Source organism: Malaclemys terrapin, chromosome 2 (assembly GCF_027887155.1).
Source record: "Malaclemys terrapin pileata isolate rMalTer1 chromosome 2, rMalTer1.hap1, whole genome shotgun sequence".
Lineage (NCBI taxonomy): Eukaryota > Metazoa > Chordata > Testudines > Emydidae > Malaclemys > Malaclemys terrapin.
The window spans coordinates 76,021,471-76,046,386 of NC_071506.1; the positions used below are offsets into that span (position 1 = coordinate 76,021,471).

At 41.3% G+C, this 24,916-nt stretch overlaps 1 protein-coding gene across 1 annotated transcript in view; it reads right to left on the reverse strand.

Annotated features, from left to right (window-relative positions):
• The window catches only part of DSG2 (desmoglein 2), a 46,268-nt gene extending 26,372 nt beyond the window's left edge, over nt 1-19,896 (reverse strand). The window contains exon 1 of the mRNA XM_054017493.1: nt 18,919-19,896. Within this exon, the coding sequence (XP_053873468.1) occupies nt 18,919-18,963 (45 nt within the window). The 5' untranslated portion in view covers nt 18,964-19,896. The remainder of the gene's footprint in view (nt 1-18,918) is intronic.
• Nucleotides 19,897-24,916: the final 5,020 nt, after the last annotated feature.

The window sequence follows — 24,916 nt, forward strand, 5'->3', positions numbered from 1 at the left end:
AAAAACATCATCATCAAACATATTTCTTGAATGCTTCACCCTTAGCTCTGAAGTTTATTATAGTTGGCATTTCTAACGATGCTGGTTCTGGCGGGACCCAACTGAAAGTGCCAATTCAGGACAAATTGCTTAAACAGGGCAATTATAGCCCAAGGCTGGGGTTTTTCCACCTCTAAGGCAAACCAAACCAGCCAGACAAAGAGGACTTTGGTCTCACCTCACTGGCTAACCACAAGTCACACAAGCAATTCTCTTAGACACTCCAGTTTCCCAGTATCACCACCAGTGCCACTCGTTATGGGGACAAATGGTTATGAAAACCAAATACCCCAATAAAAGAAAAAGGTTCTCCTGATCCCAGAGGACTAAGCCCCAGACCCAGGTCAATATACAAATTAGATCTTACCCACAAATCACGCTGTTGCCAATCCTTTAGAATCTAAAATCTAAAGGTTTATTCACAAAAGGAAAAAGATAGAGAGGAGAGCTAGACTTGGTTAAATGGAATCAATTACATACAGTAATGGCAAAGTTCTTGGTTCAGGCTTGTAACAGTGATGAAATAAACTGCAAGTTCAAAATCAAGTCTTTGGAATACATCCCCAGCTGGGATGGGTCATCAGTCCTTTGTGTAGAGCTTCTGTTTGTAGCAAAGTCCCTCCAGAGGTAAGAAGCAGGATTGAAGACAAGATGGAGGAGAGGCATCAGCCTTTTCTGGTCTTTTCCAGGTGTAAGAACACCTCCTTGTCCTTACTGTGGAAAATTACAGCAAAATGGAGTTTGGAGTCACATGGGCCAGTCCCTGCATACTTTGCTGAGTTGCAAGGTGTATTTGCCTTGTCTCAATGGATTAATTGTATAGCTGATGGTCCTTAATGGGCCATCAAGCAGGCTAGACAGCGCTAACACCATCTTGTCTGGGAAGTTTCCCAGAAGCATAGCATAAGTTTGAAATAGAGACAGTATAAAGCCAATATTCATAACTTCAACTACAAAATTGATACACACATATAGACAGCATAATCATAACCAGCAAACCATAACCTTGTCTTAAGACACCTAATTTGACCCCCTTTATACAAGATTTGGTGCCACTACAGGACTTTGGTTGCAACCATTTTATATATGGTCCCAGTTCAAATCAATAACGTGACAGCATTATGGAGGGATGATTGCTGGATGTCCATGTCATAGCCAGCTCCTTTTCTTCAGCAGTTAAGGTTTGACGCTGGGACCGAGTATTGAGAATATTTGCAAGAAAATGAGCTAGATATAGTGCTTGTCCCATTCGTTTTTTTAATGCTTGTAGTTTAAACTCAGTCATTGCAGATTTCTCTTTTTAAGATCTCACTCAGTTCCTTCCAAATTTCAACAGCATCAGCAATAAAACAGCTATTTCCCTGCATTTTGTTCAAGGCTACAGAAATAGGCTTCAGGGTACTCAGCAAGTGTTCAACATTTCTCTTAAGCCCAATTTTGAGAACTTTGGCTGTGACAGTGCAATCTATTTTTTCACGATTTTGTTCACAAACTGTTATCAGATTAGGCTAGTTATTGACATAGTGCTCAAAACAGTCCACTACTGAGTTCCAGCGCACGTCTTGTGGGAGAGTTAGCTTGGTTCCTCTCACTTTTTTCAGAGCAGCTGCTGCTGCAAAGTGGTTGTTATGGAAGTATTTTGCAATTTCAACAACATTAGCCTTTATTTCGGGAACACTGAAGTCTTTGGCTAGGAGATGCATCAAATGAACACTGCAACCGTATGTTATTAGCTTGGAACTCTCTTCACTCTCTTCTAAATAATTTCTTCTTATCTTGGATACATTAGCAGCATTGTCTGTGATCAAGCTGCGTACTAGACATTTGAATTTTTTTTCAGTTTGTTATAGATTTTACTGCTACTTTTTGTAAGTATTCTGCTGTGTATTTCCTGATGTATCAATTGTTTCTGTAAGGAAGACATTCCCTCTTCTATTGTCACACAAGCACAAACAACAGGATCATTGTGGACATTGCTCCACCCACCAAGACTCAGGTTAACAATTTTACCCTCTAGACCTTTGGCACACTGTTCAATTTCTCTTTCATACACTTTATCCAGCAATTTGCCTGTGACATCTGCTCTGTTGGGTGGACTGTATCCTGGTCTTAATGACTGAACCATGTTAAATGACGTGTGGGTTCTCAATCATACAGAAAGGAGACTTTGTGGCATAAACAAACCGGGCAATTTTTTCATCAATTATCTTTTTTTGTAATCTGCTGGTTCTTATCACAAACTTATCTATGTTTTTTTCTTCTTTTTGCTACAGCTGATATACTGTGGCTATGTGATATACATGATGTGACTGAAACACTATCATTGGCAGATAACTCTGAAACTATAGAAAATGATGGTGATCTTGAAGGTAGATTGTCTTCAGAATCCTGTATGTTGAGGATGGAGTCTCCTAAACAAAATAAGGCAATGCAGTTGTTTAATTATTATTACCATACTGCTCATTTAGTATTACTCATTGCATTCACTGACAGTACTACTTTAAAGGTGAAATTGTAAAAGGAAGATCTGCCTATTTCAGCTATTTATTTTTTTATCACAACTGCATCTAAAATGATAGTACCATAGAGTAACAACTATATATTTTGCTCAAACATGAGAATTCAAGAATAGTCCAGAAGGAAGACAGGCAGTCGTTAAGAAAGAAGTATGAAATAAAAAAAGTTTACCAACCTGAAGATCCTGCATGTTCAGACATGTTCCTTTCATCATCTTCAACGCAGCTTCTTCCTGAGAAGGAACACTTCTCATGATGTTGTTTCATTCAGGCAACCAGGTTTTGCATTTCTTTGTTGCACTGTTTGCATTTTGCACACATGCCTGTCTTACCCACAGGTAGAGGGTCTCTTTTACCTTGCCTGCTGCCATTATAGGTTTTCCCTTCTAGCAAGAGAATGGTCTGGTAGATCTCAAATCAATGAAGGCTATACTCAGAAAGACCTCAAGACTTCTGGAATATGCTGCTCAAACAGTTTCACTTTTGTTTCTACTGCCTATCCCATGCTTCTCACATTTATCTCCAGACTTCTTCTCCTTGTCCAGATCTATTCCACCCCCAACAATCTTCTATTCACTGAACTTTTTGAAACTTTGTACTTTTAGAGAGAGGTAAGGGATTGACTCTGTGTACATAAATTTGCATAGGGACAATAGGGTTGATATCAGTTATTTCTCACCTCTATATATTATTTATTGATTTAAAAACATTTTTGCTGTTAACAAGCATGTTATCTCTAGAGACACAAATCCAGTTTGAGAACTGCAAAACTAAGCATCTCTGATGGTAGCTTCTAGACAGACCCAATGGGTAGATAGAAAGATTAACCTAAGTCATCTATACAGAAGCCTTTGGAGCCCCATAAGATTGGATCCCTAATCCATGAATTATTGGAACTCCTTTACAAAACTTTTCTTAAATATTACATGACTATATTGTCTCATACTATAGAATTATATTATATCGGGGGAGGGATAGCTCAGTGGTTTGAGCATTGGCCTGCTAAACCCAGGCTTGTGAGTTCAATCCTTGAGGGGGCCACTTAGGGATCTGGGGCAAAAATCATTACTTGGTCCTGCTAGTGAAGGCAGGGGGCTGGACTAGATGACCTTTCAAGGTCCCTTCCAGTTCTAGGAGATGGGATATCTCCATTAATTATAATTAGAATTTATAATCCCTATTCCATATTGAGATATCTTTGAGCTATAATGTATCTATCTTTAGATATGCTTTTTGAGGAAAAAACCTTTTATCAAAAAAAATCCAATTTAAATAAAAAAATTTAAAAAAAATGATTTTTAAAAAAAATAATTGATTTTTATCCATCCTGATTGCAAGTCATGTAGGTGCTTTTGAAAATTTTACTCACAGTCTATAAAGTATACAAATATTTTATAATTAGAAAATTAAATAAGGTTAGGATCTTTGCAAGCCTCTCTTTTAAGAGAAGCAGGAAGCAAGCAAGAATTCATTAATTCTCTTCTTCTTATGTATAAGTGATCACCTCTTGGTTCAACAATAAGTCAATGGGAGCCTTCCATTGACTTAGAAGGGTGTAGGATCAGGGCCATAATGCTGAAGCCAGCAGTATTAGGGTGAACCTTTGTCTCTTCTGGAGTACCTCTGCCCTGTTAGGCCAGGGATCACGTAGGAGCATCAAAAAGGTTTCAAGTAATGTCTTAAGGCAAGGATATATCAAAATAACTTCTTCATTTATACTTATGAAGTGAAAGAGGTAATTCTGTGCCTAGAAACCTTTACAATAATAGCCTTCAACTCCAAATCCTATACTCTAAAATGTATTAGATATTTTTTCCAAACACATATGTCAATAGTGTGTGCACAGTTCAGGGGAACTGCACCTGCATTCCCCCTCTGTGGTCCCTTAAGGGCACCCACTGAAGACTCCCAGCTCCTCTCTTGGGCTAAGACCCCATCTCTCTCCCTCTTTTTTTTTTTTTTTTTTTTTTTTATTAAAGGCAGCTCCCTGCATTACATTGTGATAATCCCAGAAAGTCAGACTGCCTAAACAGGCCAGCATCTTTGCTTTCCTTCTGAAGGCTGTGAACAGTATAATTGCCCACAGTTACAAGTCACCACACAACTCTTTCTAAGCAAACACAATTATTCTTAAAAGGAAAGCATTGACGAGAAAACATCTTAAAAACAATAAAGAAACTACATACATGCTAAAAAGCTTATCAGAGGTCACCCCATCTCAAACTTCAGGCTGTGGCAGATGTCAGTTCTCCAAAACCCACAACTGGGTTTTGCCTGTAAGAACATAAGAACAGCCATACTGGGTCAGACCAAAGGTCCATCTAGCTCAGTATCTGTCTTCCAACAGTGGCCAATGCCAGGTGCTTCAGAGGGAATGAACAGAACAGGTAATCATCAAGTGATCCATTCCCTGTCGCCCACTCCCAGCTTCTGGCAAACAGAGGATAGGGAAACCATCCCTGCCTATCCTGGCTAAGAGCCATTGATGGACCTTGTGACACTGCACCCCATATTCTTCATATGATATGCAACATAAGGCACATGAAGTGTCATCGGAAAGGTTATGGTTTGCTGAATATGATTATCCTATTTGTATGCATGTATCATTTTTGTATGTGAAGTTAGGAATATTGACTATGTATCTGTATTATGAATGTGTTTATCCTAGGGAATGCCCACTAGACAAAAGGCTCTCAGTCTAGATGGCTGGCTGGGAAGGGCCCATTCAAGTTAATGAACCATTAGGGAGAACAATAGGCCTTTGAAGAAGCTTATCTACCACCTGGGGGCCTTCCTGAGGATGCTGCAGATAACCTCCAAGTAATGGGTGCTATGACACTACAGGGACATGTGACTAGGTCACCTTGTGCTAGACTCCATCTTGGGATATTAGTATTTTTCCACTGGCTGGCGTGGGAACCAAGCTTTAAAACGAAGGGTTCCCATCCCATTCAAAAGCTATACAAGGCAGGGGAGCGACATCATCATGGGTCTTCACTAACTCCCCACCCAAAGACACTCCTGGAAACACCTGAGGAACAAAGACTGAACTGGAAGGAAGTGCTAAAAATCCTTTTAGCCTGAAAATGGAACACCCTAGGGATTCCAAGCTATAAGCAAGTGCAGCTTGCCCCTTAAGAAGCTGCAGCCTGCTTGTATCATCAATTAGGGTGAAGGTTTGCTATTCATATCCGATCTGTAGTATATTAAGCTTAGATTGTGTTTTTGTTTATTTGCTAGGTAATCTGCTTTGATCTGTTTGCTATCACTTAAAATCTATCTTTTGTAGTTAATACATTTGTTTTTCCTTTGTTTAAAACCAGTGTGTGGGAGTCATAACTCGGGGTAGAAAGCAGTTATGTATTCCTCTCCACATTGAGGGAGGGGGCAAATTTTATGAGCTTACACTATACAGTTCCCTGTGCAACACAAGACAGTATAATTTTGGGTTTACACTCCAGCGGGTGTGAGTGCCTGAGGAGCTGGGAAGTTCCCTAGCTGGAGCCTTCCCATTGCAGGGCTGGTCACAGCATCTGCATATAACTGCAACTGGGTGTGTCCCTAGCTACATGTGGGATGGGCAGTTTGTCACAGCAGTACAATGTAAAGGGAGCCCAGGCTGGTGGGTCGGGGGGGCTCAGTGGTACCCCAGTTCCATGTGGCACCCCAGAGGGAACCCGTCACAGTACACATGTATCATATTTGTATCCAAAGTTATGAATATTGACTATATATCTTTTTCACATGTAGCTATTCCTGTGAACATTAGGCAAAATGCTCTCAGTCTAGATGGTTGGCTGGGAAGGGCCCATTTAGGTTAATGAGCCATTAGGAAGAAATAACAGGCGGTAGGAGAAGCTTAGCTCCTACCTAGTGTGCCTTCCTGTGAACACTCCAAACAGCCCATGGGGGATGGCTGCTGTGACTCTACAGGGACACATGACCAGGTCACCTGATGCTTGGACTCCATTTTTCCACTGACTGGCATGGGAACCAAGCTTTAAAACAAAGAGTTCCCACCATATGCAAAAGCTATACAGAGCAATAGAGTGACATCATCTGGGTTCTTCATTGACTCCCCACCCAAGAAGACTCCTGGAAACACCTGAGGAACAAAGACTGAACTGGGGGAAGTGCTGGACCCAGGCTAAAGTGATTTTTAGTCTGTGAATGGAACACGCTGGGGATTTTAAACTGGAAGCAAGTACAGCTTGCCCCTTAAGAATCTGCATCATGCCTGTATCATCTCTTTGGTTATGAATAGCATATTCTCACCCTCTCTATTTAGCATATTAAGCTTAGTTTGCCTTTTTTATTTGTTAGGTAATCTACTTTGATCTGTTTTCTATCCCTTATAATCACTTAATATCTACCTTTGTAGTTAATAACTTGTTTTTGCTTTATCTAAACCAGTGTGGGGGGGAATCATAACTGGGGGGCAGAAAGCTTGTTGCGTATGCCTCTCCACATTGAGGGAGGGGGCGAATTTTATAAGCTTAGGCTGTACGGTTCCCTGTGCAGTGCAAGACGGTATAATTTTGGGTTCATACTCCAGAGATGGTAAGTGCCTGAGGATCTGGGAGGTACCCTAGCTGGAGCCCTCCCATGCAGGGGCTGGTCAGAGCATCTGCATATAACTGCAGCTGGGTGTATGCCTACCTGTATGTATGCTGGTGAAAGTGCAGGCTGGAAGACTTTGTAGCTTGTCAGAGCAGTACAGTGTTAAATGTAGCCCAGGCTAGTGGGTCAGGGGGCTTAGTGGTAAACCTAGTTCCAGGTGGCACCCCAGGGGAAACCAGTCACAGACCTCTCCTCCATGAATTTGAGTTCTTTTTTGAACTCTGTTATAGTCTTGGCCTTCACATCGTCCTCTGGCAAGTTCATAACTGTCTCAGATTTAGAATGAGAAGCCAGGCCAGGAAGTTCAGCTGTTCTTTACACAGCTTGAGCCTTTGATCTTGCCTCTGGAAACAGGTAATCAGCAGACGACTCACTCCTCAGGGTGAAGCTTCAAAAGATGGCATTTTTGCATTTCCAGAGGTGGGGGAAAATTTGCATTAGTCTCTTCCTAGGTATTTCTCAAGAAATTCACTTTACACTTATTGTCCCAATGTCCATTATTATCTGGCACATTTTCAAAATTCCTTTGAACTCTCAGGCCTCATATCACATCTTCCGGGTTACAAACAATCCTGGCCCAAAACAACACAAACTTTGCACTTAATACAATAAGATTTTTCAAGGATAGTTACAGGAAACTACTATAGCTGTCACAGTTTACCCAAAGATCAAGTTTACCCAAAAGACATGGAAAGATCAATGATGTCCACACATATTCTTCCCTTTCAATTATTCAACAGATTCTAGGGTCTTAAGTATCTCTGAAATTATGTTTTTCCAATAGTGATATAATGTAGTTTCTCTTCTGGTTTTAAATCCACCTTACATACTTGTCTACACAGACATAATGGATTTCAAGTGGGTGTAGGGTGTTATTTAAGAGCTATTGTACTGTAACTCCTCGCTTAATGTTGTAGTTATGTTCCTGAAAAATGCTACTTTAAGCGAAACGATGTTAAACAAATCCAATTTCCCCATAAGAATTAATGTAAATAGGCGGGATTAGGTTCCAGGGAAAATGTTTTTACCAGACAAAAGACTACACACACACACTATAAGTTTTAATCAAACAATTTAATACTGTACACAGCAATGGTGATTGTGAAGCTTGGTTGAGGTGGTGAAGTCAGAGGGTGGAAGGGGGTGGGATATTTCCCAGGGAATGCCTTACTACTAAATGATGAACTAGCACTCAGCTGAGCCCTCAAGGGTTAACGCATCGTTGTTAATGTAGCCTCACACTCTCCAAGGCAGCAGAAATGGAGGGAGGGGAGACAGCATGGCAGACAGAGACACATACCGTGTGTGTGAGAGAGAGAGAGATGCGCATTGTCCCTTTAAGTACACTGACTCCACTCTAAGTACACTGCCTTTTTAAGTAGATCAGCAAGTTGAGACAGCAGCTGCTGCCAGCAAGCTCCCTCCATTCTGAGCCCTGTTGTGTATCTCCCCTCCCCCCCCCACTCTGTGGAGAGGGAGGGCAGGAGTGGGGAGCAAGAGCAGAGGGAGGGGGACACCCTGACATTAGCCCCCCTCCCCAACCGCTGCCACCTCCCACACAGAAGGCTCCTGGGAACAGTTCCAAGGCAGAGGGCAGGAGCAGCACATGGCAGTGGGGGGAGGGACAGCTGAACTGCCCAGCAGTTGATAGCCTGCTGGGCAGCTGCCACACAGGGAACTTAGGGGAGCGTGGAGCTGATGCGGGGCTGCCGGTCCATCCTGATTACAGGCTAGCTCCAACAGACTGCTCTTCCTGCAAGCAGTGGACAAAGCAGGCGACTGCCAAACAACGTTATAAGGGAGCATTGCGCAACTTTAAACGAGCATGTTCCCTAATTGATCAGCAACATTAACCGGGATGACTAAGTGAGGAGTTACTGAAGGGAATGGAGCTACACTGTTTTACCAGCTGTGGATGTGGCCCCTCATGTTTAAACTGACACTTTAGAGAACTTTTTTCTTCCATTTCTGAAGACAGCCGAGTATTTTTCTGGTGTTAATAGATTAAGTCAAAAAGACCACTGATCTTATGTTCACCTGACCCTTTTTTCCAGATTTATCTCACTGTCCCAAAGATTTTGACATCAAAAGTCCTCAAAAGGTGCAACAATGTTAGATATTTGGAAATTAAGGGCAAAGGAGTTAAATTGTTGGAGATACTGAGATTATTTAGATTTTGGACCCTGAAAATTTGAGTTTTTTTTTTTTTTTTTTTTATTAAAGAGGGCGATTAGATTAACTCTTTTCCTCTAGCCCCCTAGATTTGGCACCCTGGAATAATTTTTGGCTTTGTTAGTACCCATGATATGACAATCACAGGCATGATTTCAGATTCAATTCATTCAGTGAGTTCTTGGTCTTCTCTTCAACTGGGATCTAGACTGTGACTGAGCTCTGCAAGTTCATTTCTCCTCTGATTCAGAATTAGTTGCTCTCGGTTTCTCTACAACTATTCTTTCAACTTCTGTAGGAAGCTTTATTTCTTTCCCCACATTATTTAGTGGGTGCTGTTGGGAGATTGGACTGAATGTTGTCTCAGGTTAAGAACCAAAAATCTGTTCCTGAAGAGGGCTTTTCTGGCATATGTATCCTGAAGGATAATTCTGCCAGTGAAATCTGGTTTAATTTGTGCTAACTGGATGCAGAAACATAAATTGGGTATAAATTCAGGGTGGCCACCCCAAGAAAGAACCTGAAGTCTGATATCGGGAGAGGTGCAACAACCAATGCATTTATTAAACGGTAACAGAAGATGCAATTGCAATACCTGAACAGTGACAAAAATGCTGGCAGGACCTACAGAGAGAGCTGAACATCTCCCTACGCTTTAAAACCCCACAAAAACTTTAAATACAGGAACAAAAGACTGGAAGTGAATAAAAGTTGGGAACTATGCAGCTGAGTCAGGAAATGGCATTCTCTCCCATGATTGGAAGGCAGTGCCCATAGCACTAGAGTAGCCTACAAAGGCCTGCTGTAACTCACCCTACATATCATCTAACATATCCAACCATCTTGTGGACACATTGGCTAGGTTACTACCCTCCCAACTAATCCCCTACTGCAACGGAGAGATTGGTGTGGAGCCTCAGCTCTGTGACAGGGATGGAGATGCAGAGTTCCCCTTTGTGTAACTTCCTTGCTCCTTGGTCACGACACACAGCAAACAAATAGCATTCTGGTTATGTAGAGGGCTGCGGATTGGAGCCATAAGGCCCTGATCTGGTTATTCTTAAGTCTTTCCAATGTGTTCAACGGGAGCTTGATCAGGAACCCAAGACAATGCTTAGTAGAGCAAAACCTTTTACCCCCTCTGCTAATTTCAGTTTAGTTTGCAAAGAAAAGAATCTGCTGCAGCACAAATGAGCATGCAGCCCATGGAAATCACACTTCACTGACAGAATATGAAACATACAAACAAACTTGATGGATGAAATCCTAGCCTCAGTGAAGTCAATAGGAGTTTTTCCACGGGTTTCAGTAAGGTCACAATTTCACCCAATGAGTAGAAAATGTACACTTGGAAGGATACATGAGTAGGCTGTTACAAAGTAAAATTAAATGCATGCCTCAATCATGACTGTATTTTCTTTCATTAAAAATGCATACAAAGCCTCCAGAAATCTGTCTCATAAGTTTAGATTGTAAACTTTTTGAGTTAGAAACTGTATTTTTACTTTATGTATGCAGAATGCCTAGCACCATGGGATCTTGATCTTCAACTGGAGCCTTTAGACTACCTCTAGTACAAATAGCATCCATTATCAAAAGCCATATCACTGGCTTTTTGTCAAGGAAGCAGTTTGAAGGGAAGAATATGACTGCTTTATGGGGGAGAACTTAGTCCCATTGATCTCAAAGGCAAAATTCCTATTGAGTTTTATCAAACTAAGATTAGTCCTATGCGCTTTCCTAAAGGGATTAAATTAATCTAGAATTCCAGCATTTCTAAAACTTAGATATTTCATATTTGCTTTGTGTTACAAGTATCACCGAGAAAAAATTAAGCTTGTGACATAATGAAGTTAAGTCTCATTGTGATTAGAGACCTTTCCAAACACAAAAATTCTCTTTCTTATATGTCCAAATTTTTTACTATAATGCTAAACACATACACATGTTCTTAACTTTGTGCATGGAGGGCTTGCTTTCGCTGGGCTTGGGCTCAGGATCAGAGTCAAAGGGACTATTTAGCCATATAAAGATATGCATATGCATAAGTGTTTACAGGATTTTACTTAGTGCTGTGAAATCTGTGCTCCATGTGTCAGCGTATTGGATGGTGCCAAGAGGGGGCTGTAAAAATCCTTTGATAGAGAGATTATCCAAGAACTAAAATGAGAAATTTAACCTTCTTCTTGTCCATTGCATAACAAAACAGAAAAAAATCTTTTGGATCCACTTTTTATTTTTAAGAAGGCTTGAGGTCCACATATAAGATTTTGCAGGCATTTCCAGATCAGCTGCCTAGCTAGCCATTTGCCGATGCTTTCACTAGCACGACAACTAATAACGAAATTGACAAGTACAACTTAGGGCAGTGATTCTCAAACTTTTGTAGTGTTGACCCCTTTCACACAGCAAGCCTCTGAGTGCGACCTCCCCTTATAAATTAAAAACACTTTTAAAATATATTTAACACCATTATAAATGCTGGAGGCAAAGTGGAGTTTGGAGTGGAGGCTGACAGCTTGCAACCCCCCACATAATAACCTCATGAGCCCCTGAGGGATCCTGACCCCCAGTTTGAGAAACCTGGACTTGGGGCCAGTGCCAGGCCTTCTAAAATCTACAGCCGCCCCCCGAAGGGCTGAATGAGAACTCCTCAGGTTGAGGGCATCTCCTACACCCTGTAGACAGAGTCTCTGCATTGGCTATAATGTGAATGAATGAGAGAGGTGAGCTTACAGTGTTCCAGTAGCCCCAGTACCCTGCAAAACTGATACAAAGTGGCTGCAGCCACATGGAATAGCTGCCACATCAGCAGCAGATCATCCACACTGTGCTCTTCATGTGATTTTTTCCTCCTTAACTGCTCTATATTCTATTTCCATAGAGCCTGAATGCTTGGGCTTTGTGCAAGTAAAGTGAAACTCAACCCATGTATATAACCATAGGTTTGCCTCAGATGTCTTATTTTTTTGAAGTTTGGCCTTTATGTTTTTGGAATGGGGGAAGGGTTGAGAATATCCCCACCACAGGATTTTTTTTAAATCAATACATTTTAAAGACTAAGTAAAAATAAATAAATAAATAAAAAAACCAAACAAAAAAAACCAAACAAACACCAATGTGCTAAGTTCTCATACCAATGAGCACAGATTGTTTTAAAACTGCATTTAAGTCAATGTGAAGTTTATATCTACCCACATGTGTGTGTAAGGATGGATTCTGAGAATTGCTGCATACTCAGTTTCCACTGAAACCAGTAGAAGAGTTGAAGCCACTTACTACCTAGGTGAATCAAGCCAATAATGATTAAGAATCTTAACTCGTTTATGTATTTCTTCATTAATAAACCTTTTAAAGCATACACCTTTTCATTTTTGTTACCATTTTAAATGTTTTGGTGAGGTTTTCTGAGTGTAGAGAGAGTTTTAGTTCTCCCTGTGAATCTGATGGTTTACACAAGCCCCTTTTTGGCACTGTTGGGTGACGGAGATCACAACCTCTGTTACCTTCGAGTAGGTGCATACATTGTTATGCTATTCCTGACCCAGGGCTGGTCTGCACTAGAAAATTAGACCGACCCAACTACATTGCTCAGAGGTGTGAAAAATCCACAACCCTGAGCGATATAGTAAAGTTGACCTATGTCCCCATATAGATACGCTAGTCAACAAAAGAACTCTTGTCAACCTAGCTACTGCCTCTCGGGAGGTGGATTACCTATGCTGATGCAAGAACCCTCCTATTGGCGTAGGTAATGCTCATATAGACGCTGCGCTTCAAATGTAGATAAGCCTTCGGCCTCCCTGGTAGTCAGACTTCACGTTCTATCTCTGAGGTGCTCCACCTGGCACTGTCTTAAATTTGTCACCACACCCAATTCCAGTCATTACAAATTAGATCAGGTTTTATTGGCAGCATAGAGGAAAAAAAGACAAAAGAAAATCAAAGCTGGTTAAACAAAATATTTTTATTAAATTAGAATTAAAATCAAATCTGGCAGGTCACTACAAAAAATGCCCCTATGGGTAGGTCTATACTGCATCTGGGAGCGAGCCTCCCAGCCCACGTTCACAGACTCGTACTAGCAGGGCTTCAGCTAATATGCTAAAAATAGCTGTTTAGACATTGCGGCTCGGACTAGAGCTTGGGCTCTGAAGACTGGGTGGGGGAGGCCTTCAGAACCCAAGCCACAATGTCAAAGGGTCATCTACTCAGCTATTTCTAGCACACTAGTGAGAGCTCCACTAGCATGAGTCTGCGGACATGCAGGGTACATATACCCTAAGTGGCCAAGACTTAGTTACAGGCTATTGTTTAAGGAAACTGACATTACCTAAAAGCACTTTCCGTTGTGGTCTCCCTGCGCTTAGCACCATGGCCAGTGTGTCCATGGACCCATTGTCTCTCTCAAGCCCCAGCATGTTTGAAGAAAGATGCGTATCCACCCCAAGGAAGTGTCTGTTCCAGGATGGATCTTTGTTTTACAGGAAACAATCCTCCACAGACACCATTTGCCTATTTCACAATCACAAACAGAAAAGTGTTGTTTCAAGTAACACTAATATTAAGCAACAGAGGGTCCTGTGGCACCTTTGAGGCTAACAGAAGTATTGGGAGCATGAGGTTCTTACCCACGAAAGCTTATGCTCCCAATACTTCTGTTAGCCTCAAAGGTGCCACAGGACCCTCTGTTGCTTTTTACAGATTCAGACTAACACGGCTACCCCTCTGATACGAATATTAAGCCAACTTTTATCAAAAATAAATGAAACCAGATTCTATATTTGAAATTCATCTCCAGAACTCTCAATATTCTTGTAATTGTTACAATTACAATTTTTAATCAACATACTGACCATTCTAAGCCCCAATCCTGAAGTTTGTTCTATACAAATGGAGTTCTATGCCTGTGGGCATCCACATGGGTTCAGGAGGTCTGCCTGCATGAAGCCTGATGCTGGATTGGAGCCCTAGTTTGTAATTTATTATTCACACTATTACTTTGAATGACATACAAACATTACCATTCAGACTATTAGGTACTGTAACAGAACTCAAAGCAAAAGGCAACATGTCAATTATAGGTAGTGATAATATGAAATATCTTGCTAGAAATCTAGCCAAATACATTGCATATTCTTGTTTGCTAATGCGGACATTATCTATCATATCAGATTAAAATACCTGTGTTATTTCCATTGAGTTAGTGATACAACAATATTTTAATGTAGGACTCCCACAAAATTTCCCTGTGATTAACTATTTCCCAGCAATGCAGGACTGAAGAAACTATTAATTTCCATTTAAACAATATCACTTTCTCAGAACGGCACTCAAGTAAGTGGGCAACATCTATGGCAGGAGTAATTTTGCTGTAACTAAAGACAAGGTGAATGAACTTCATTAAAAGGTAGGAAACTCAACCAAAGAATCTCTTCCATTTGGTAGCAAACTTTTAACGAAGACCCCCAGGGGCTCCTCCAGAGAATCACAGCTTTGAGTTCACAAATGAACTAGTCACTCTGATTTCAGGTGAACTGTCATGGCTCATTTATATTAACATATTTAAAAAGTATATTCTGAAATTTGACAGGCCAGCGTAACTACCGTTCATGCCAATGGAGTTACGCGCAGTGAGAGAACAAGTTCTATGAAGGATGCATATTATGGAAGCTACAGAATCTTAAACTGTATGACAATTTGCTTCCTTAAACTTTTTGCATCTTCGCTGAACAAGTTTATTTATAAATCAGTGAAACAGCACGGATGCACTGAGAACAGAACCTGGCCATTGGTTTTCCCCGTGGAGGTTGCAACCTACCAGGGAAATCACAAATAGGTGTCAAGAGGGAAATTACCCTGCTCTAACCCATATTTTTAAGTGGGAGGTGAGAGGAGTCCTGTGTCGATTTTGACTAGATTGGAAGCTCAGGGCAGGGTGTGCCCTGATAGGGAACCTTTGCAAACCATTGTATTATATAAAATGTCTGAAGTGTATAAATAACCATGTGCCCTCTCTTGATACTTTTAAAACAATGGATTGCAGTAAAATAGAAACAAAACACCAGACAGTTAAATATGCTAAGTGGGATTGACATCTTTTCATTTAAAGAGCCGAAAGCACAGATTTGATCCGATTGACTGATCTTTTGTTGTTTTGTTGTTTGTTTTTTATTGGTAGAAACTTTTAAAGGGCTGTTGATTTAATATTGGCACTTCCTTTGTTAGTGAAGAGTGATGTTTCCAAATAGGTATTGACTTCTGAATTTCTGTTTTCACATCAATGTATTGCTTTGCATTAAAGGCATTCAGAGGATTAGGAAACTGTATACATCACAAGGTAGAGCATAAAGATTTTTCAGTAGTAAAAAATGTAATGTACTGCTCTGTTTTCACATAAGCATCTAAAATTAAAATCACAGTACACAGGCCTCTTCAGTGTTCTGTTAAAGAAATCTTAAATTAAGCATATTTTCTAGGGAAACCCCTGAAGGGCTTTCACTTAAAGGACTCAGAAGCTCAGAATTATTTTCCGGGGAATTGCTAACAGAAAAATTACCTATTCAGGAGGATGAGAATGAGTACACTCCACCCTTGTAACAAAGCCCTCTATTTAAACACCGTGAATCAGAGTCTGATCTCATTTACTGTATGTCTGGAGCTGAAAGTGTGATTTATAGCTTGGGTGGAAATACACACACTAGCTTTGATCCAGCTAGTACACTTAAAACAGAAGTGTGGCCATAGCAGTGCAGGTGACTAGCTGCCCTGAGTACAATCCTGCATGGAACCCTAGGTACTTACTTGTGTATGGGCTAACCGCACACCTCTCTGCATCTACACTTCTAGTTTTAGCATGCTAGCTCAATCAAAGCTAGTGTGCATAAATCTACCTGAGCTGGAAATTACACCTCTAGCTCGAGTGTAGAGATACACTTACACTGGTGTGAATACAGACCAACTCCTCCAAAGTTACTTGGGTGGAAGTGCCAATATACTTAACTGTGGTGAAGTTACTCCCCATTCACACTGATGTTTGTAAGATCAGAATCTAGCCTCAACTTTCGACATACAAAGGGCCAGCTAGGTGCAGCCCTTTATTGGGGATGAGATGATGCAGAGCAAACCAGAGCAAGATCTATGCCATATAAGTGGAATGTTCTCTTTGCTACATTCTTGTGTGGGTTTAGAGAACTCCTCTCCCTGCTGCATAGCTAGCACACTCTGCTGACTAGTGTGTGTGAAGCCTTGGCTCTGCTTACACTCCACTCCACATATCACTCTACAACTGGGAAAAACTTGGGGAAATCCATCAGGCTGGGTGATGCTTTTCTCTGGGTTTGGGGAGAAAACACTGCCCTCCTGACAGGATGCTGTTGGAAAAAATCACCACAAGGATTTCTTTGCAAATAGTTTCCTCTCATGGCTTTCAACACAGAAGGGGACAACCTAGTCACCATGTTTTATTCCCATTACAAGTCACTGTGACAGGAACTAATATTATTAAAGAGACAGCATGGGGCCAAATTTAAAATCTGTAAAAACTCTCTTTTCGCCCTGCAAAGTTATAACAAACAAAAACAAAACAAAAGGCGGGGAAGGAAAGAGCTCATATTTGCTTCCTTGGGACGTATGAAGAAAGCCTGAAAGTTTGCCCCACCAAATGTTTTCACATTGGAGAGTCACATCTTGTCATCCTGTTTTTTTGTAAACAAACAAACCCCCTCTATGGATACCTGGATGTCTCTTACAATCATGACATCACAGGTATCAAGGAAGTGAAACTTGAACAAATGTTTTGGGAACATAATTTAGCCACTCCTTAAAACTCTTATTTTTGTTTAGTCCTCACTGACTCAGATGAGAGACAAAATGTCGAAAGAAAATAAGAGATTTCTTTGTTACAGATTCAACACACCAGCCCCTTCCACTAAGCGCCAAGTTTTCCAAAGATACCTTCAGCAAACACAGGGAAGAGAAGAGATCACATTCCTGATATTTCTAAGGTAGAGGACATGTAGAATTTAAATATATATTATTGTTTCTAAACCTTTCAATGCCTTCTTGATACATAATAAATTTTAAATAATATTATAAAATGACCCTGATCTTCCAATCTGACTTGCTCAGATGGACCACTAGGAAAAAAGGTGCTTTTTTCAATCGAGCTAGCTTTATTTGATGGAATATCCCATCTAACACTAATGTAGGCACCGTTTAACACCATTAGCTTGATTTTAACAAGTTGGGTTATAGCTAGGGTGACCAGATAGCAAGTGTAAAAAAATCGGGATGGGGCTATAGGCACCTATATAAGAAAAAGTCCCCAAAATCGGGACATCTGGTCACCCTAGTTATAGCCTATGGCTTGAGTGAACAACTGAGAAAAGGCACCTTTTTCGTAGTCTAGCAAAGGCCAATGGTCTGTCCTGCCAGGATCAGGAATAATGGTAAAACTAGTGGAAACTTCAAACCAGTTAAAATTTGTAAGCTCACCCATTGTAACTCTTACTACAATGAGTAAAACGTTTTCCAACAAAGGTGACTTAAGTTGATGATATCCCTATAGTTTGCTGTTACTGTCTAAAGCTTAGGAAACTATAAATGGAGTGGGTCAAAAAAATTTCAGCTGAACAGTTTTCCATTTGAAAATGGAGATTTCAGTGGAAGCAAAATCTTCCATGGGAATGTGTCAATTTCATCAAAACTTTCAATGGAAGGCAGGCAGTCAGGCCAGTTGAACCAGTTCCGCACCTGATGGGCTGCGCAGTCCCATGACATTGTTTGAAATTTTGACTTTTCATCCCAATTCAGGATTATTTTCGAAATCCTCCTCTCTCCCCCCCCCCCCAAGCTTCCCCTCCCCAAAAGGTTCCATAGGATGGAAATTATGTTTCTAACCAGCTCTGACTATAAACAGCCAGCAAAACCACTGAAAAGTAAATTAGCTTATTAAAAGAGATTTTTTAAAAAAACTAAGCTATTAATAACGTCAGTAAAATGAGTTCTTTCTTTGGAAAGTTTTGTTTAACTTAGCAGTATCCCTTCAAGATAAGTGAAAACAAAACCACCAGGACTGGCAAGGTTACGGAAGCCTCAGTGGGTTAAGAGTCCTGTCCAAACACTGAAGGCAGAGCAGCCAGGGTGAGGTGTTCGGACTGGTGGGAATGGTCACATTTACCAGCTGGAAAACGGAGTAAAATAACCGCTCCGGCCAGCCAGGCACATTCCTAGACGCACCCCAGGCTGCTCGGCAACTATTTTTGTTTCAACGCAGTTCAGCACCAGTGCAAACCCGCCAGGAACGAAGTGCTGAGAACGCCCCACACGCAGCGGGGCTCGCGCCCGGCTGTTCCCAGCCCCCCATTCCCACCGCTGCTGGCGGAAGGCAGGTACAGCCCGCCGGGGCGAGGTGCGGCTGCGGGCCGGGCGTGACGGGAGGGAAGCGGTCCAAGTCCCGCTCGGCCCCGTGCAATCCTGCGAGGCTCTTATCGCACAGGAGCTACACTTCCCTCTGCCCCCGCCGAGCCGCTCCGGCAGCAGGCTCCCGCTCCGCCTCCCCGGGACTCACCGTGACAAGCAGCAGCGCCGCCAGCCCTCCCGGGACCCGCGCCATGGCCGAGTCGCTCGCCCGCTTTCCCCCGGCGCCCGCTGCCCGACTGTCCTGTGCCCAAAGCAGCCGCCCCCGGGCGAGACTCAGTCCGGGGCGGGATTCCTTCCCCCGTCAGCTGCGGCAGCCGAGACACTGGGGCCGCGGTGTGCGGAAGGAGACAGCCTGGAGGGGTGGAGTGTGCCGCGCCGGGAGGCTGGCCTGATATTTGTACACCTGGGGGGAGGGGACAGGTGAATCCCGCCTTCCTCCGAGGCAGGGCTGGAAGAAGGGGAGGGGGGGGGGTGATATCTCCCAGGGCCCTTCAAGAAAGGGGAGGGGCAGAGGCCGCCCTGCTTCCCTCCTGGCTGCGAGCTAACCAGAGCCTGGGGTTGGAAGCTGCCGGACCCCATCAGCAGCAGCCGCTGCCTCTGCTCCCAGAGACAGCAGCGTCGTGTGGGAACGTGTTTCTCTCCCCCGCGTGGCGCGGCTGAGCCTGGTGGGACCGCTCCTCGCTCGGGCTTCTGTCGGGGGAAGACACAAATAGGGGAGGGGAGACAAAGTCCAACTCAAACACTGGCTGTGCCACAGCTGCCCCTTGTTCCCTACAGCGAGACACGGAGCGAAGAATGAAGGGGATGTTTTGTGCCTGGGTGGAAGCGCCAGCCATATACAACGCAGCCACTTACCTGGGAAGGCCCTGCTGTCCCAGCAAGCCCGGGCTCGTTTCCAGGGATGCTCCTCGGTATATTACAACACACACAGCGGAGCTCGTGGAAGGGAATAGCCTTGGCCAGCCCTGGACACTGACCGACTCTGTTCCTTCACCCAACAGCAACAGCACTGGCAGGGGCAATACCTCCGTCCCGTCCTGGAGGGACCACTTACAGGGATCAGGGGGTTGTTTATCCTCTAGGTCTGGTCGCTCCTGGGATTTTCTAGGACGAGAACTTTTCATTTTTTTTCTTTTTCTTTCTTTTCTTTTCTTTTTTTTTTCTTCTTTTTTTTTTTTTTTTATATATTGCAGCCACTTTTTTTCCCAATTAGGATCTGGGCAAAAAAAAATCCCCACCATGGTCAGTACTGAGTTTCTCTAATAAAACAGGCCATGTTACTTGTTTTCTATGTTGATCTATTTGATTGTTTCCTGTATCTGCTTCTCACACCACAAGTCTTTTGCCCACTCGCTGCAGGGTATCTTTCATAAAGGATTCTTCATACAGAGTCATGCTTTTGTCCCTGGGCAGCTTTTGGCTGAACATGTGTTTGTATGAGGATTTCAAATATAAGGAAGACTCCTTCCATTGAAAGAGCACCACAAGTCATAGCAAGCAGAGTATGCTTTACAGATAATCCTTTCACAAAGAGGCAGACTTCATTAATGAGTAATGTGGCTTCCCAGTAAAAACCTGGACTCATGGGAAGTAGAAAGAATTGCTCCAACACAACCTGCCAATGTTGATACTCCTAATCTGTGTTCCATAACCTGAAAGCCATTTCCTTTGTATCCATTTCGGATACTGCTGTCTGCTCAATACCACCTGATTAATTAGCACTGACCAGTCCAGAACCTAATGATACCCAATGAGGGGGAAAGATTAAGGTAAGCATGCTTCCTACTTTTACAAGGATTGGAACACCTTTATGTGACTAGATGGTGATTAATTAGTGTTGATCAGGTCAGATTCAACTGTGGTAAATATCTTTTCACATCATTTCTGAAGCAACCAATTGTAATATCATGAACAGAATTAGGACTCTTTCCAAGGAATAGCCACCCAGGAGCATTTTGCATTATACATGCAGCATCTCCTAAATAACTCCATTTGAAACAACTGCAATAGCTAGACACAAAATGGTAAATTGAGGCCAGAGCATAAATTGAGCATTATCTCAAAATGTCTTTACATTTGTTGATTTAGGAAATAGTGATATAGAAAGATGTGCTGCCTTTCTATGCACATCATTTTGCTACTTAGAAAAAAATCAGTGATACCACATGTCCAAGAGCAGTGGATGCAGTGTTATATTCCTTGCTCTGCCACTGAGTAACAGTCTCACTTGTCAAGGAACATAACTTCTCTATGCCAAAGTGTAGCTACTTGTGAATGGGTGTATTAATAGTTTTGTTCCTCACAAATATGCTTTGAGGCTTACCTAATGTTACTAAAAGGCTGGGATCCTATTTTAAAGTTTTGTAATTCTTGAATGAAAGAAGCAATATAAGTGGAAATTCTTATAATTTTTAAGATTTGCAGTGGAGAATAGGACTGAAGTCCTTAATATGATCTATATACAGTGTTTTTATTTTGGTGAGTTATACCGAGATTTAAAGCTCTGGGTATATTATGACTGATGGCCTAAGAGTTCCAGCATCATTACAATGTAAATGAATGTGTCTCACGTCAAAGATCTGTAAGGAAAACTTTTTCATTTGCTGAATAATAGACTATTACAAAATGTTTTGGTGATTTTTTTTTGTGCTCTCTAATGTAGCCAAGCGGAACCTTGATGCAACTGCTAATTATTTGTTGGGACCATTTGTTAGTGGAATACATTTCTACAACTAATCAAAATAATTTCTAAGTTAAAATAAAGTGAAACCTTTTCATTTCCATTTAAAATCATTTAAAAATAATAGTTCCATGTATAGTATTGAGGCCCCAATCCTACAAACACTTAGGCAAGTGTGTAACTTTATTCATTTGCGTAATCTCACTGACATCACATGCATGAGTGTTTGTAGGAGTAGGGCCAGATGCAGGAATAGTGAGGTGCCAGGGAGCAGCAGTAACTCTTGTCCCCCTGAGTCCAGCCAGAGAAAGATCAGCCGCTAGAGCCAGGGAGCATGCAGAAGCTGTGCTCCCGGAAACTTCCCTCTGCTGAACCTGCCCTTGTGATGCTTAGAACATTCACATAGGTCAGTCAAAGCTCCTGCAAATACTTCCAGTTACCACTAATGCTGAACTTCCTGATTTCTTGTTTATCATTTTTATAGCATTCATTATTGACATACCTAAACATGTTTATGAATTTAACTGTATAGCAACTTCCTTTTAAGATAGGGAAATATTATCCCTATTGTATGGAGGTAACTTGCCCAAGTTCACATTTGACATCTGGCAGATCAAGGAGCTGAATCCACATTTATCTGTTTCCAACCTAGTCCCTTCACCACATGACCATCCACTCAATTTCACTGATTTATGCTGCATCCGAAGAAGTGGGCTGTAGTCCACGAAAGCTTATGCTCTAATACATTTGTTAGTCTCTAAGGTGCCACAAGTACTCCTGTGCTTTTTGCGGATACAGACTAACACGGCTGCTACTCTGAAAGCTGTAAACTCGCTCTCCCAGCTTTCCATACATATCTTTGACATAATGAGATACTTTCATCTACGTTGTAATGATGCTGGAGCTCTTAGGCTGTCAATCATAATATACCCAGAGCTTTGAATCTACCTTTAACTCACCCAATTAAAAATACAGATAATATTAAGGGCTTCAGTCCTGTTCTCCAAGACATGGTATACACCTTAAAAAATATAATAATTTGCACTTATTTTGCTTCTTCCATTCAAGAATGACAAATGTTTACAATAGGATCTCAGCACTTTTACTAACATTAGCCCTAAAACTGGTCTGCAATTATGGCCCAGGAAATCAGTTTATACATGATACAGGTAAACTATACAAGGATACAGGTGTTTGTATCCTTCCGCTATCTGGTATAAGCTCAAAGTTCAAACATGCTGAAAAAACAATAAGGAAATAGCTCCAAAGCTGAGCTCAGCTCAGGCTGAGTTCCTTTGCATAACACCCTGTTCATTATTGAAATCTACAAATGACCAAGCCCCATCCACAGCCCATGGAAGCCAGTGAAAGTCTTTCCAATTACAGTAGAACTGCAGAGTAACAAACAGACCAGTCATTTGGAACTGTAAGTACACAATCAAGCAGCAGCTCAGACAAAAATAAAAATAAAATTAAAATTAAAAAAGGAAATACTGTACAGTACCTTGTTAAACAAACTACTAAAAAGATAAAGGGAAAGTTGAAAAAAAAAAAAAGATTTGCAAGGTAAGGAAATTGTTTCTGTGCTTGTTCCATTTAATTTAATGTGGTTAAAAGCAGCATTTTTCATCTGCATAGTAAAGTTTCAAAGCTGTATTAAGTCAATGTTCAGTTGTAAACTTTTGAAAGAACACCCATAACGTTTTGTTCAGGGTTATGAACATTTCAATTACGAACAGCTTCCATTTCCGAGGTGTTCATAACGCTGAGGTTCTACTTTACTTCAATGAGCATGGGAGCAGGCCCTAGATTGCTATTCTTTTCTAAAAGTTTAAACATCCATATAATTTTCCTGATACGGATTTAACAACAAATACACAATTTCATTAAAAAAATTATTTTTGTAATAAGTCACAGTATTATTTATTATGAGCACATCCACTGCCATCTTATGAGTGACAGTAATGAGACCTGTGTACTTCCAGTGAAACATTCTCATGTGATCACCCATAAGTGCCTCTCCCATTTTATGCTGAGTAAAGCTACAGTAACAATTCTATTATATGATTAATTTCTTTTTTGGCGATGGGGATGAGGGAGGGTGGGGTAGATTAAAACATCCCGGGTCCAACCCACTTCCTTATGAAATCAATGAAAATTTGTTATAATGCCTTTAAAGTGTTGAAACCAAAGACTCGACAATCATCTGTGATTTTTTTAAAATCAAGAAATTAAATGGAACAGATACAGTATTTAACAAGTGCTGCTGCAGCAGAAAATCCAGTGTATAGCTGTGATGAAATGCTCCAAGCTCATTGTATGTCATATTAAGGTAATATGAGAATATTTTTCATTGTCTTAAAATCACACTCCACTTCCATTGTTTTAAAATTCTTACCGCACTATTCTTGTAACTATTGTCAATGATCTGTCCAAGAATTTGCAATTAAAGGATATTGGCCAGATTTCACAGGGTTGCACAAGAATTCGCTTCTAACTGCCACTAATTTTAACACCTATTGAGTTTAAATATTACATCTCTGTGCCTCAGATTCCCCAGCTGTAAAATGGGATAATGATACTGATCTCCTTTGTAAAGTGCTTTGAGAGTTACTAATAGAAAATGGTATATAAGGGCTAAGTATAAAATTAATTCTTATTATTATTATCAGTTTTTAAAGGTATAATTGATATCAAGGATTAGGAGAAAAACTTTTCATATTAAGGCCCTGATCCATTAAGCATGTTTAACTTTAAGCAGGCGTAATCCCATTAATTACAAAGTTATACCTGTGTGTTGGGGCCCATGTGAGAATGTTGGTTGAGAAGTATAAAGTACAGACAGGGAAGAGTGGTTCACTGTCATTACTTTCTACTAAACAGATTATAATTGGACACATACAGAAATGCTTCTGATTCTTCTGTGTTCGTAAACTGTATTTGATTGATCCTGTCTGTCTCTCCTCTGTTCAGATCTTTTTTATAAATTCAGGGTATTTATTTCTCTTTCACTGGCTGAAATAATTTCCCTCCTCCTCCTGTTCTACCTCTTCTCAAACTCAATCTCTGTCTCTTTTCTCTCCCACTTATCTTCCTTCCCATTCCTATTTTATGTTCTCTCTGTCATAATTACGGTCCGTTTCCTCACCCTTTTCTTTGTCACCCTTGTATTTTGTGGCACTGATGGATAGAGTGGAGTAGCTAGATGTCAGCAGCTGTGCCATACTCTGATCCTTTGGGCTCAGTGATTACGGCAGGCTGCAAAGGGAATGCTGCTGATGATTCTAGAAAATTTTACCTCTAATTCAGGGAGAAGCTGTAGGGAGATACTACGGGACAGGGTGCCAAATGCAGAACTTGGCTTTCATGGCATGATCCAAAGCCCACTGGAAAGATTCCCATTGATTTTAATGAATTTTGAATTGGGCTTTTGCTTGGGCAGCATGGATATAGGAAAGGCAGTGTT